This window comes from Nanorana parkeri, unplaced genomic scaffold (assembly GCF_000935625.1).
Source record: "Nanorana parkeri isolate BGI_ZX_2015 unplaced genomic scaffold, ASM93562v1 scaffold189, whole genome shotgun sequence".
Classification (NCBI taxonomy): Eukaryota; Metazoa; Chordata; class Amphibia; order Anura; family Dicroglossidae; genus Nanorana; species Nanorana parkeri.
Window position 1 is genome coordinate 1,323,502 of NW_017306457.1, and position 15,808 is coordinate 1,339,309.

At 40.3% G+C, this 15,808-nt stretch overlaps 1 protein-coding gene across 1 annotated transcript; it reads left to right on the forward strand.

The window, feature by feature from the left end:
* Nucleotides 1-1,634: 1,634 nt before the first annotated feature.
* Nucleotides 1,635-14,378, forward strand: LOC108786042 (parapinopsin-like). The gene is made up of 4 exons (XM_018555250.1): nucleotides 1,635-1,974; nucleotides 7,681-8,009; nucleotides 11,750-11,992; nucleotides 14,259-14,378. The coding sequence occupies exons 1-4, from the start codon at nucleotides 1,635-1,637 to the stop codon at nucleotides 14,376-14,378; spliced, it is 1,032 nt and encodes a 343-aa protein (XP_018410752.1).
* Nucleotides 14,379-15,808: the final 1,430 nt, after the last annotated feature.

A 15,808-nucleotide genomic window follows, 5' to 3' on the forward strand; every position in this document is an offset into this window, starting at 1 on the left:
ATGGGGCATATTCAGTTATGTTTGTTGCCCCGCCATCATTGTGCCCAGAGTCACATAGTGAGCCTACATGGCAATGTATTGTTTGTTATATGAACTATCCATAAAGGTAACTAAATCTACCATCAGCTGTCTGCTCTTAGGTTCAGATCAACAACATTAGATCCTGTAAATGGTAAAACTTAAAAAAAAAAAGCCTTTTAAAATTGGAGTATACACATTTTTTAAAATATTGACCATGTAACATACCAGTCATGTGTACAAAACTTCCACTTCTTTGACTGGCCTCAAAAATACCTATATAAATGGGTAACTATATGATCAATAAATCACACATGTTTACCTTCCTCATCACTTTTTTTTAATAAGAGGTCTCAAATACAAACACAAACACACAAACATTTTTTTCCCTCCTATGGCCTGCTCAGTGACCTGACTGCAATGTGTCATCCAGCACATGCTCTTTTCCGACCTTAGAGATTATCAGTCATCCACAAGCACGAAGCTGGCAGCCATTATTCTGTATGGCTCAGCCGGCATTTGTGCCACTTGTTGCGATGCACAGCCCATGACAGGGAGAAGAAGGTCAGGTCTGCCTATGACTTTTGTAATCTTATCACAGTAAAGGGGAAGGTGAGAAGGTGGGGTAGTGGTATTTTATTTTCATGACTTTATGAAAATGTGTAATCCATTTATCAAAGCCAGCAGCATGCCATGTGGACATTCATTATTTCTTGGCTGTATAGGTGCTCACTTCATTTAGGATATGGCCACACTTTACAAAGACAACTTGTCATGTTGTTTAACATTTATTTGCAAATGTATGTAACAAAGACCTGTTTTCCTAACCTATAGATGAGAACCTGTTTAAAGTTAGGTTCTCTGTACCCATATTCTAAGGACTATTCATATTGTTCACTTACCTGGAATTATACAACATGTGTGTACCTTTCCTCTACTATTTATACGCTGATTTTAGTGGCTTCCATTTTATTTATTTTTTCTAATATTTGGTGCAGACATACACTGCGGGTCTTCAGCTGCCCTGTGAAAGTCTAGGTAAGATTGTCATTGTATGTTTATTACTAGTAACATTATCACTGGATTTTTTCTTTGACTTGCAATTGTCCTTCAAATGAACATCTGAACAGCCACATTGTATTACTTCTGGCTGTCATTTCAATTTCACAACAAAATTGTGTGCGGCAGAATACAGAGGCAGAGATTATCAGAATACATTTCTGAGTGCAGGAAATTATCATTCCATACAAAATGCATCAAGGTCTGGCCAACAATGACCAAAGATATGTTACGTATTAATCCACTCTCACCTTTATTAGACACTCTTGTTTATGTTCATGTACATAGCTAATCCTCTAAGGACAGCGGAAAGTCATTAATTCATACAGCTAGGTACAAATCTTGGAAAGTGCAATTTATAATTAAAATTTTAATGAGAAAGCAGAATTATGTAAAATAAATCCGGATCTTGGGATTTAAGTGCCCAGCATTATGGGCAATGTGATTTGCTAATAATATCAGTTGGCTCTGCACATCTAAAGGAAGCAGTGTGTCTTAAGGCCATCTGGGAACACATAGAACTCGTTGGGTCCATCTAGCCTCAATCTCAGGAAAAAATGCATCATGAAGACATTCTACTGGCAGGGATGAACTTTAGCACTGGGACAATCCAACCGGCAAAGGTCCTTATGCCAAGAATTGGCTATACCATACTGGCAATTATAATGGCGATATTCTGTGCAGCATCTCTCTTCCTCAACATTACAGTGATCGTGGTGACATTTAAGTTTCGTCAGCTAAGACATCCCATTAATTATTCTTTAGTCAACCTTGCAGTTGCTGACCTGGGAATCACCATACTTGGAAGTCTCTTGACCGTTGAAACCAATGCCGTTGGGTACTTTAACCTTGGAAGAGTAGGATGTGTCATAGAAGGGTTTGCTGTGGCTTTTTTTGGTAAGTCTTTTATTTAATATTAAAAGTATATAACATCCAATGGCTGAATGTACACAATTAGTAATGGGTACATATTGGTGGGTTAAAGTATTCAGTGGCTTTTTGCTCCTTTCCTATGTCCAGTGGCTAAATCTCTCTGCTGATGTTTGTGGCCCTTATTTGTTGACAAGGGCACAAGAAAGCCAAGCATCATAAGCTAAAATGTATATATCAATGTAGCATATGAGAAATGTGTCTAGCAGCTGGTATGAGACACCACCATAATGGACAGATGTAGCTGAAGATGGGAGCTTGGGGACAGAGATGCAGAAACATACAAGATAAAAAGCAAGTAGAAGAAGCTCTGTGTAAACTCCAAGTCAAAATATGGAGTTTACACATGCCTAAAGACACTCTCTCTGGTAGCTGGTTAATTGAGTGCCCAACTGCCAAGCACCAGCACTGTTACATGAAAGGAAGGGTGGTGAGTCACATTCTTTCCATACCTGGAAGTACTATGTATGTGACTTTAACCATAGAGGCAAACAGAACAGCATGGAAGCACGTGGGGAGGTAAGTATATGCAGCAGCGGGGGCTGGCTATAATGTGGGTCTATTGTTTTGCCCTGCATACACAAAGTTCAGACTCTATAACACCTGTATCTTGGAATAAAGTAGATAACTAAGATAACCATAAGGAGCAATATAGTAAATTATTTGTTGCAGTAAGGCTCATGACAAAGCCTCCTGAAGCTCCTATGTAAATATTACCTTTATGATATTAGAATAGGCCTAAACACACTCCCAGCTCCGATGTGACAGTGTTTGGGCTTAGTAAGAGGTTGCTCAGGCACATATCGTTGCATTGTGAGAAACGGGAAGGGGTGTGTCTACTCTGCCCCTTGGCAGTCAAAATAATTCAGGAGGTTTTAGAACCCCTCTCAGGAAGATTACTTTAACCACTTGCTTCTGAAAGCAGACGCCCTGTAGAAAAAAGAAATGCTAGTTACAATTTTTTATGTTGCACGGTATTTGCGCAAATGCTTATTAAACCAGTATTTTTAGGATAAAATATACTAAAATGAAATTTAATGCACAGAAACAGTATATAATACCCATTTTTTTGTAAATAGATACCAAAGCCTTAAAATTGCGTTCGCCCAGGAAGCCGCAAAAAAACTTCAATACCCCAAATTTCCCATAGAGGACATTTTAAAAGCTTTTACTGCTCATCAGTTTAGTGTTAACAGTGATTGATGGTCCTAGAATGATTGCGCTCACTTAGACGTTTGCGGCGATATGTAACATGTATAGCGCAATTTTAATTTTTGCACATAGGCGCACCGACGTGTGTTTGCATATGTATGTGCGTGCATGTGTAGGACAGGGGGACTTTTTTTTTAAAAAAAATTTTGCATTTAAAAAAAAAAAAAATTGTTACTTTAATTTGTTAAATTTTTTTAAACACTTTTAAAAAAAACATTTTACACTAACTTTATTGCTATCACATAGGGGGCTTCACCACCTGGCTCTAAGAGCTGGAGAATGTAAATAGTGACACCGGAAGTGATGTAATACACATCACTTCCAGGTACAGTGATCGAAGGAGAGATAGAAGGCTAGAAGCTTGCTCATCTCTCTCCGATCGTTGCAGGGAGACTCGCCGTGCTGGTCCAGGGCCCGCATTGGGGGGACAGCAGAGCCCGGGGTAGCCGCCAGCCGATTGATACAATCGATCTGGCAGCTATATAGTCACCGAATCACTTTTACCTGAACAGCAAATGTCTGCTGTTTACACTGATACCAAGAACATGGCTGCAGCTTAAGTGGCCGGCTGTATATGTACGACCCCCCGCAGGAAGTGGTTAAAGGAGAACTATGGGGTTAGGGCTTTTCCCCATAGTTCTCCTAAGGGTAACGGGAGGACACAAACTAGCGTCCTCCCGTCACCCTAAGCTCAGTATACCGCGAGCTGCAGCTCGCGGTATACTGAGACGCCACAGCTGAAACGGATCCCGACAATTATGTCTGGATCCGCCCAGCTGCATGAGTGACAGCTGGCTCTGCCTATCTAGAAGCAGAGCCAGCTGTACCCGCCCCCACCCCTGTCCGTTACGCCAGTCAGCACTGGAGGATCGGAGCGGGGAGGGGGGAATCCAGTCCCTCCCCTGTCACAGCTCTCTGCCGTGACAGGATCGAGAAGTGAGCAAACGCCGGTATGTGTTCGCTCACTTCCCGATCTACTGAGCCGACCTGTGACAGTCTCATTGTCACAGGTCGGCTAGAACTACGAGGATGACTGATAAGCACTCACCTCATAGTTCTCATTTAAGGTATGGTCTGACACTGGATGTTTTCTCCTGTCCAGCACTTAGCTTAGTACCTTTTCCCCTTTATGGATCTACCTTAAAGAACTTCTGTGGACAATAATTAAAGAAGAACTTGGGGCATATGAAATCTTAACCCTTGCAGTGGGGCTAGCCCTGCAATGCAAGAGTTAAGTGCTTGTTTTGTCTAAGGAGCTAAAATAACAAAGATATACTCAACTGAATATCGAGCCCCACTACAAGGGTTAAGATTTCATATGCTCGGAGTTCTTCTTTAGATCAGACAGTGAAATGCTAACACCATCCAGAAAACACTGGACAGCCCCAGCATTGTCAATTTGGGACAGGAGACATGTCTGTGAAAAAGTCAGCAAATCATTACAAAATGTCCTCTTACAAAATGTACGCTGCCCATTTGGTCAGTACAAAATACCAGATAAAACCCTTTTAACATTAAAGTTAAGACAGAGCTTTTGTTGCTTACATTTGCAAATACGTGTGAAGCCACACTGCCAGGTCAAGGCGTCTGTGCAAATGGCAGTCCAACTCTAATCTATCTGAGTTTCCAGCTCGGGACATATATCTAGAAATGAATAAACTGAGAACAGGCTTTCCTGGAGATAAGCAATCTTCCCCATTTCCCAGCCATCTAAGCTTTACCCATCCCCTTGAAGACAGATAAATCAGGCTTTTTATGGAGTTAACGGGTTGGATTGCGGTCTTTTCTAACAGTTTGATTTTGCTGGACAATCTTCCTGTCTTGCTCTAATGCTTATGTGCAAAGCTGTACTGGGCTTAGGAAGAGAGAACTGTGCTGTAGTCAATAAACACACAGCTCATTATAGATGTACACTCAGGGGCTATGCAAAGATAATAGCAATTATATGAATAGAAGGGTAGCCAGTTGTTCAAGGTAAATGCCAGGATGAAAACTGGAGCCATTCAGAAAGAAGCCTGTGCCCCCTGCCTTAGTACAAAATACTCATATTTATCTGAAATACACAATATTCTAATTTCATAGTAGATCTAGTTTGGGGCAAAAACATGTCTTATGTAATATTGGAGGCACGCATCCCAATAAAATGAAAAGTAACCTTTAAAGACATTTACTTGTTAATGTTGCTATAAAAAAAAAGTAAGTCATAATTTTAGCCCAGACTGTCACCTAGCTTTCCTTCATTCATTTTATTAACTCATTTCTACATGAAACCACTGATGGCTTTAAAGTTGCTTTCTCACTTGTGTCTTAGCAGTGTATCTACAGACATGGGATGGAATCTTCAACCCTTCACATAGTAAATATATTTAGGAAATCCCTAGACCATTGGCCCTTAACCAAGGTGGTATTTATGAATGTTGAAGTGGATAAAAAAACCTTAACTGGATTACATTTAAAGGGTAATTCACAAAGCTGCCGAAGGACCCAGCCATTGCAGTCGATGAAGGGCTGCTGTACTGGCTATTCACTATAGCCTGTACAGCAGCCGAAGGCGGCCGAGAGGCTCAGCCGAGCCGAAGTGACAGCCGAAACAGGGCGAACGGCCTGTCGAAGTCCGGCGTTTTGCCCCGCAAATGACAGCTGGGCGGAGCCAGCCATGATCTCATTGTTGGCTCCGCCCAGTTGTAATGACAGATCAGCGTCCCCAAATGACCTGGGGGTGCTGAACTGTGATTAAACAATAACAACTGGGTGGAGTCTTCGGCCGCTTTGTGAACAACCCCCTTAGTTTGATAAAACAGTGGGCAACTGTTTCCTTTTCTTTTTTCGCTTTTTTCATTCCTTGTTGCATCCCACTGCTGGTCATCTTCTGCGGCCACTTAGTAGCCACTTCTGTATACAGGCATGCACTCCAACAGTGCTGCACATTATTGCTTAGGACATGGTTTCCCGTGGTAACATTACCGAAACGTGGCTATGCAATGAGTGTCAGCATGGCTGCTTAGATCCCATTCGCACTACTGCGCTGCAGTAACGTACATTGGCATGACGCAATGCCATTCAAAAACCTTGCCAATTAATGTGTTTTGCCGGAAGGGTATATTCACCCTTTTTGGTGTGTTTTTGCGTAAAGCTGGCCATATGCTCTGCGATATTCGTTCGGGAATTTTCGTTGCTGCCAAGAACCTCCTTTCGATTCTAGCTCAAATAACCCATCAAGCACAGACCAATGTCGATTTCGAAAATCGTTCCTTAGCAATACTAACTCACCGAATTTTGTCGATGGACAGAACAGATTTTCCTTTGTGCATGTGCAGTGTTCATGCACGTACGAAAACGCCACAAATCCACCGATTTTCATACGATTTGAAAAAAGTTTTCCTGCCTCACCCACTGAGAAAATTCAGCCGCTAGTACAGTAAAAAAAAATTGTTTGGTTCCCATCAACTGATTAGTTATCAAACGAAAAACCATTCGTGGATGGTTTTCGAACAATAATCAATAGGTTCATGGGCACCTAAAGACTGGAGCAGACAGAATCTGGAGCAGCTGTGCATGACAACCAATCAACTCCTCTTTTGTATTTTCAAAGCTTAACTGAATAAGCTAAAAGATAGAAGTTACTGTGTACAGCTGCTCCATGACTGCTGGCAATCATAGCTAGCCTCTGACATGTAATTTACACAATATCCATTCCCTGCCCTCCTGCCACCTAATAACATACTAGACAATGTTAATTTTAGGAAGGGCAAGGCCACAGCCCTCCTGCCACCAAATAATATACTAGACAATGTTAATTTTTGGAAGGGCAAGGCCACAGCTTTAATGACGTTACCATTGTAATTCCATAACTATCTAATGTTGTTCAATAATTTGTACCAGGCAAAGATAAACCGTGAGCACCCATACAACATAAACGTATAAAATAACATAGACCACCTGCCTTCACCATCAGTTCTAGAGAGGTGTCCAACCATCAAAGAATCTTCAGCAACCGTTATTGTGGTAACCAATTGAACTTTCAAAGTCACAAAGTGCCAACTAGATTGTTCACTTCTCCTGCCTTCTCCAAACTCTTCACCCTTTTGTGAATAGCCCTGCTAGTCCTCATTCCACCCATGCCTCCTTCTTCACCAGTCAGAAAGCACTTACACTTTCCTACATGGAGGGGTCCATACTACCCCTTCCCGTTTCATGATGCCGGCAGTCAAGACTCCTATTCTTTAAAGGTGTAGGAACCTGCCAAATTCTGTCTGCTCTAGCTTAAGTAAATCCCACCCCCTATATTTAATATAAGGAACTAAGCTCCTAGGGCAGCAGAAAATTAGAAACAAATGAGGACAATGGTTTTTAGTACTTACTTACTTTGAGTTTCTCTATGTATAGTGTTGTTTAGTTGGTCTTTGAAGTGCTGACTAGCAGTTGGCAGATATGATTAATAATACTTCTGTTTTATTGCAGGAATTGCAGCACTTTGCACTATTGCTGTAATAGCAGTGGACCGCGTATTTGTGGTGTGTAAGCCTATGGGTACCTTGTCCTTTACCCGAAAGCAGGCCCTGGCTGGAATTGCTGTTTCCTGGATCTGGTCTCTCATATGGAACACACCACCTCTCTTTGGTTGGGGCAGTTATCAACTGGAAGGGGTAGAGACATCCTGTGCTCCAGACTGGTACAGTACTGACCCCGTCAATATGTCTTACATCATCTGCTTTTTCTCATTTTGCTTTGCAATTCCCTTTCTCACCATCTTGGTCTCTTATGGATATCTCATTTGGACTCTGCGTCAGGTAATCAGCTTTCCTTTTTTTTCTGTAGAGAAAATGAAAGAAAAATTAAAGTAGCAATAAACCCTCCTTGTTTTTTATTCAAAAGTATTCACTTACATAAGGACAACCTACAGCATCCATTATTAGGCATATATCCCCTTTCTCTTACATTTGTGTGGCAGTTGCTCCTTATGGATGTATACTCGCTACTTCAATTTCTGGTCAGGGAGGACAGGGAGCACGGAGAGTGCGCACTGTAGCGGTCACATGACCACTCATGTCAGCAGTGGTTTGTCACTTATTCCATTCATAGCAGTGCGCATGCCTACTCCAGTTCCAGGCCCGACCATGCCAGCTTTATTTAGCCCATCTTCCCCCTTTGATAAAACAGTGTGTGAACTCCTTTTCTTGGTTGAATAGTGCGTGCATGCACATAAGGGTGGCTCCATTAGACTGTGCTAGGCAGTGAAGCCACCCTCATGATGCTAAGGGAGAACACAAAGACTGCTAATGTAGACTGTAGACAAATGAGATACACTGCAAAATTGACAAGTACAGGCTCATCTGGATAGAATGCAGTAAAATGCAGGTCTTAGGAGGGCTTCCATGGATATTTCCAAGGCTGCCCTTATACCAGCTAATCTTTGAGGGAAATCGCAGCAGCAGTTCTGTTCCTATAGTCTTATTCCAAACGGTATGTCATAAACTGATACCAAAAGAAATAGAAATAGGGTGCTTGGATACTGTAATTAGAGTGCAGAAGATGGTTGGGTAAGCATAAACTGCACTCACCAGACTGTTTTGATGGTTAGACAGGGCCCCTCCTCTGTAGAATAGATGCACTGTTTGTATAATGTGCATACAGGTGGATTGAACAATAATAGTACTTTTGCCTACTTCTAAAATGACAGATGACAGGAATGCTTCCATCTGGTTCCACATGTATTATAGTGTGGATCAAAGATTTTTAATTATTATTATCAGTGCTTTTAAGCCCATCATTTGAGAAAGGGACTCTGCATGGTTCCAAAATGTTGATGACGCTGCTCATTTGATATTGGTTATTGATGCCATCTACTGTATTACTTCATCGCCCTATGAACAGGCATAAAAAAATGCCCTCCAAGCACTTGCTGAATGTATCACAAATGTGTTTCCACATTTAATAGGACTATGGGACATTTAGTAAGCTTTAATACCAAACATCCATATGAACTATTCCTAAGGAAGCTCCCTATGTAACAGTTCTAGGCCTGGCAATTGGCCATTAAGACACCCAGTACTGCATTGTAAGAGAGAGGGAGGCTGAACATGTGCTAGTCCATACCAAGAACCACTAAGTAGTTGTGGGGATTTTAGTGACAGATCAGTAGCTGTCATTTTCTGGGGGGTTTTTTTCTTTTATTACCCCCTACAGGTTTTCTTTTTAATTTGCCAATATTTAAAGAAAAGATGCACATAAAGCAGAATGACATTAATTTTATGGAACTTAGAGCAAAGGGAATTAAAAAATGGCTTTAGAGTAGAGTCTTATTTAGCAAATTACAATTTAACTTACAACAGTAGAGACCAGACTGCAATAAAATGAAATGTCACGGCTTAGCATTTAGCCATAAAATGAACATTAATCCATGTTTCTTTAAGAAATGTAAATGAATGGACTCTGGTGTTATAAAACACTTAGCCGGTGCCAGGGGCTTGCTACCAGGGTTACACATGTTCAAATGGATTCTTTTTAAATGTTTCCTGAGGTGACACATAACTGTGCAGAGCCTAAGAAGTTCTTCTAATCTAACCCAATCACCCGGCTTTACCAGAGGAAACTCTCTTTTAATTAATGGCTACTGAGAGCTGATAATTACTCAGAGACCATTAAAATGTAACTATGGCTGAAAGTAGGTAAAATGGTCTATGGTGTGGAAAGTAATTAATTTATATTAATATTTATTTTTTCTTGAATTCTCTAGATCATTAAGTATTCCATCATATGGTTATTTTTAGAGTTTCGATTGTAAAATTTGAAGGTGATTTGGATCATTCTAACTTTTATGATGATGAGTTAGTTCACCCTGTTTTTGGTAAGAGGAGCCTGACGAGTTATCCCTTGGCTTCTTATAAGTCTTCTAAACTTCAGATCTTCATGTCATAATTCCTGACTATGTTTTTGTCCACCTGGGAATAATTTATATGGCTTCTATTACATAATGCAATCGATAATTTTGGTCCCATAAAGTAAGATCAAAGAATTCCATACTTCCAACCAACAGCACAGCTAATATCTCCTTTGGCTTCCAGCAGCAAAGAGGACCCAGTACTTACAGATGAAAAAGTTCTTGTTAATTGCCCATGCACATTTATTTATCAAGAAGCTATACCCCCAACACTGTAAAATAAAAAATCAGGATACATTTAAACCCACCCAAGTCCAGCACATTCTATGGCTTGTCTACCAAACCATACAAATGCCTGGCAAAATCTTATTTATTTGCACTTTAGCTATTGTTTCAGTGTTACTTTTTAAATTATACATAGATTATGCAGGCTCAAGGGATGAGGTTTCGGGTTCACTGCTACAGTGGGTTTGTGGCAAATCCCCAGGATTTGTGAAGTTTGCACATCACAGACTGTTGGCCAGAAGCTTTGCAGGTTCACTGACAGAGACAAGGCACTCATATACTGCATTGCATAGCCTTCACCCCCAGATCAGCTGAATCACAAAAGCCAATAATTTGAAGAAGTTCATAACTCAAGCACCCTTTCTATAAAAGGGTGGGCTCACAGCAGTCATATAGTGTGTTTGGGAGCTGACAATTCTGTGTAGGGAGAGATACTGTTTTTTTAATCATTACTTGTCGCATTGGTACATATCTCCCATGGCAAAGCCCAGATTTGAATGCATCTTGTTTGAAAATACCTTGCTTATTAGTTCTACAAATGGCAAGAATTCAATAACAAGTGTAGCTGCCCCCTAACCCTGGGCAGATGACAAGGACCATCAGGTGTGTTGGTGGGTCAGCATTTCAACTATCAGTGTGGAATCCTTGTCTTTTTGTGGGATGAAAGGAATAGGGTACCAGTCTCCAGTCACAATAATCGAAGGAAGAGGGTAAGGCCACTGGATACCCAAAAAAGGCAAAAATGGCTCCAGACTTCTCTGTTATCAACTGTCAATACAGGCTAAAGGCTTTTAAGCCAAGACCTATAGTCTGTATATATTGACTGTGAGCACAACCAGGTAGCACAAGTTCCTTCAAGGATGCAATGTTCACTGACAACAGCTTATGCCTAGCTCTCCATGACACTATTCAGCAGAGAAGCCACTTCCCAAGATGCAGCCATCTTCCTACTACACTCCTTCCAGATATACCAGCCAGCAAAGCAACATTCCCTAGGCCCAGGCTCGGGCCTCTCTTTAACCAAAGACCCTCCACAGACAGCAGCCTTGGGAGGCACAGACTTGCAGCAGAAGTCTGTGCTTGTGCCCCTCTTCAGGGACTTCCTTCCTACTGGATTTTCTAAGAAATAACAAAAACAGTTACATGTGATGTAAATTGCCAGTATCCCAAAAGAATGATAATATCAGTTTTGCAGCTGTCCTTTGAAAAAGGTAGTATCTGTGCAGTAGGTGTACAAGCTTATGTGTACTGAATCAAGCATGCCACTCAACACTAACATATGTCACAATACAAGCCATGTTTTATATATTTATATATGAGCTATTTCAGAAAATAAAACAAATCTTTCTCTACGTCTATCTCTAGGTAGCCAAACTTGGTATGGCAGAAGGAGGAACCACCAACAAAGCTGAAGTCCAGGTCGCCCGCATGGTCCTAGTGATGATATTGGCATTTCTCGTTTGTTGGCTCCCTTATGCAGCTTTTGCAATGATGGTTGTGGCAAATCCTGGCATGTATATCAATCCAGTTATAGCCACTGTGCCAATGTACCTGACCAAAACCAGCACTGTTTATAATCCTATTATCTACATATTTATGAACAGACAGGTAAGGCTATAAATCATGAGTTGGTTAAATGTTGGATGATTTGGATAGCCAACAAATAGAAATGACAAAAAAATTATTGATGGCATTATAGAGGGTATTAGCTAAATCGTGAGCCTACAGTTGCAGGAGACTGATACATGTCTTACCAAAGCAGGACAACTTGTTAAAGTGGATGTAGACACTGTGAGATACTGTAAGTCACCTGTCATTAACATAGTAGTTGCAGCAAGCATTCTCCAGGCTTTTCTCTCTACATCAGTGGCATATCTGACGCTATGCTAAGCACGAACGAGTGATATGGTAAAGCCTCTTATCAGTAAAGAGAGGATCAAGATAAGCTTTGGAGCCAAAACTAAGATCTTGGTTGGAGAGCAACGTCATTGTATTTTGGGATTATTTTTATTTTCCGCTAAAACTAATAATGAGTTACATTTTAACACTGGAAAAGGTAAAGTCTAGGTTCCTTATGGTGTAGTATTGAGCCTGTAAAACACAATCAATTTGTTTAATAAAGTACAGAGTTCAATTATAAATGGATCATCTTAGATTTCTTAAAAACATTTGATATGTCTTTTAAAGAGCAGCCAATAATAAGGGTAAGTTTCTCATTATTCAATATAACATTGACTATATTCAATATAACATTGACTATTATTTTAGTTTAAATCAGTTGTAGCCATTTGATAGACATGGTCCAAAAGCTGCTAATATTATGTGAGAAATTAATTTTCTTTGTACTTTCTGTGTATAAGGGTACTTATTTTTTTTGTGGACTAGCCATTCAAACTATAAACTGTACTTATGGACAGGAAGGCTAATACCTTTGGAAATCAATGTTGTCATTCAATACAGAAATCAATAAATTATTTTAAATGAATAGGACTCCTAATAGTTGTAATAGCCCCCTAAGAATGCCAATCTTCACTTACAGTATCTGCATCCAGCACTGTCCCTGACTTCTTCTAACTAATCATTTAAACCATAAACTGAATGTATGGGCAGGAAGGCTGAGATGCTGCCAGACAAATCCCTAGAAAACCAATGTTGTCATTCCATGCAGAAATCAGTGCATTTTTGTTATTATTAGGACCCCTAATAGTGCTAATAGCTCCCCCTAAGAATGCCAATCTTCACTTGCAGTCTCTACAAACAGCATTGTCCCTGAAGTCTCCTTGGTCCAGTGCTGGCAGTCCTCTTCACGGCAGAATGACACTCAGTCATTCTGCCCATTTGCTGTGAGCCCAGCTTATCATTTACATGCCCCCTTCCCTTAGAGGGTGCATCATCACGCAGGCTGGGCTCACAGTACTCCAGGCGGTTCCTGGATGAGTACCTGTCCCCTGCCGCCGCAGCCAGATGAAGGAGAAGAGTTGAGGATGACATCACAGGACTGTCAAGAAGACCTATATAAAAATAAGTATATGAGCTTTTAAAATAGGAATAATGGGGGGAGCTGCTTTAGCAGGTGGGTTGAGTCAGGTGGCAGGAGGGGACAGTAGATCCTGGAGTTCCACTTTAAAGTCTGCCACCATTCCCAGCATATACTCACCTTTCCTTCTTTTTCCTGCTGCATTGCTCAGTGCCAAGAGCTGAAGGTAATACTAGGTAATTCTAGGTATGGAGCAGCATGTGACTCATTCCATGTGACATCACTGGTCTTATCAGCACTATTATATGGGAAATCCATAGCTCTGTGTAAACTACAACTCCATTGACTCATAATTTACACAGGACTTATGTTCTCTCCCAGTGGCTGAATGGAAAATATAAGCTGTAGGGGGGGCTAAATCATACTGGGCCTGCTACTTTACCCTGTGTAACCACACATACATCTTATGTAATGTTTGGAAACTTTGCAAACTGCATTCAAGAAACGTGAGTAGAAACGGAGAATTACACAAGGAAACAAAAGAGGATGATTTTATAGGTAAAATGTTTGCTCAGCATGCTTGTAACAGTCAAGTATACCCATTTTTATAGTTACAATATTTTTATATATATTTGCTTACAAAATATATAAATAGCAGTTTTACTAAGAGATTGTTAAGTACAAATATAGTGGACACAGTAAGCACAGCAATGCAAGGTGGGTGGCTTCTAGTTTGGGGAGAAAAACCAGGGGAATGCTTGGGGTGGTCTGACCAGGACCATACCCAGAAGACAGCTAGGCATAAGGAAGTGGGGTTGGAGCCTTCTTTTATGCTGCCCCTAGAGGTGGTGATGTATGAAATATGATTTTCACCTCTCCTTATCTTTATATTTGCAGTTTCAAGACTGTATGATCCCTTTCCTTTGCTGTGGACGAAACCCATGGGCTGAAAAATCTGTGTCTTCAGTAACAACTGTGACCACTACATCACGTAAAGACCAAGTGGCTCCTGCATGAGTTATTGTTACACTGATGCCGCAGTTCGACATCATCATCTTCCTTCCTTCTAAATTTATTCCATACAGCATAGTAATGAATAAGAATCCATGGTAAATAAGACAACCCCCAAACCCCTTCCACAAGCTTTTTCATTTGGTACTTAAACTAACACAAATTCAAAACACAAACAATGAAAAGAACAAAAAAGTTAAGGGAAGGGGGTGACAGTTAATAACGTTTTAGGTGACACTAATTTGTAACTAGAAATTATATTCCATGATTTGTCCCTTTTATAAAGGCACTAGAATCATATTTGGCACACAGAACACTAACTTTATGAATGTGCCAAATGGTACTTCAAATTGAAGGGGTTGAACAGTAGGATGTAGCTTGTGCACCAAATGTGAAAAAATTGCATGCACAAAAAGTCACATGATCTGTGCAAAAAAATAAGTTTTCAGAAAATAAGTTCATCAATATTTGGCACGGTGGAGTGGAGAGGATGATGGCACAAGATAGTCAAAATCATGGTTTCTGCTCCGAATAAACTATACTCACTGCCACATAACCACCAATCATAGTTTATCGCGCCCATTGTTCTGACGTTTCTTTGCTGTAATAAAGGAAAATAACTTTTAATATAATATAGGAAAAATAAAGGAAATAATAAAGGATAATAAAGGAAAAGTATTTTTTTTTGTCTATGAGATTATCAGTGATTACTACCTCTTGTAGTAAAACTTGTAGCTACAACACTGATGTATACCAAATATTTTCTATTTTATACTGCAAAACCCCTGTACTTATACTACATTAGGTATATACATAGGATGTACAGTATATACCCCTGTGACCAAATAGTCAACCAAGTTTATACTCATCCCATGACAACACACAATTACCCATTTTCATTAATTTCTGCTATTACTGTACCAGGTGCCCAGATTTTCATAATTTTCTTACTGGTTAAATTGGGGCTATAAGTAAATATTCTTGTGTCGTAGACTATATTGATATGTATGGTATATCTGTTCATTGCAGTTCACTGTTATATGGCTTTTAACTCTAAGTTTGTTTCTGTGTTCAAGATGTAAGCATATGTTGTATTAAAGTGTACCTAAAGGCAGAACTTTACTTTTGCTTTTTGGATCATCTGGAGATTGTTAGAATTGTTTCCTCTTTGCTGTCTTTGCCTTGTTGGAGAGATTTACTTTCACATTCTGCTCTGCAGGCACAACAGGAACTAATAGCAACTTTCTCTAAAGTGTTTCCATCTTAGGTGGTTGTCACCAAAGCAGTAGAGATGTCCAGTTCATGAACGAATCGTTCTTTTGAATCGATTCTATTCAGTGAACTGGAGGAGTCGATTCATCTGAGTGAGCTGATCCGTTTGAAGCAGCTCAGTGTGTGACTCAGTGTGGAATGTATAGCAGAAACTCTAGCAGCGC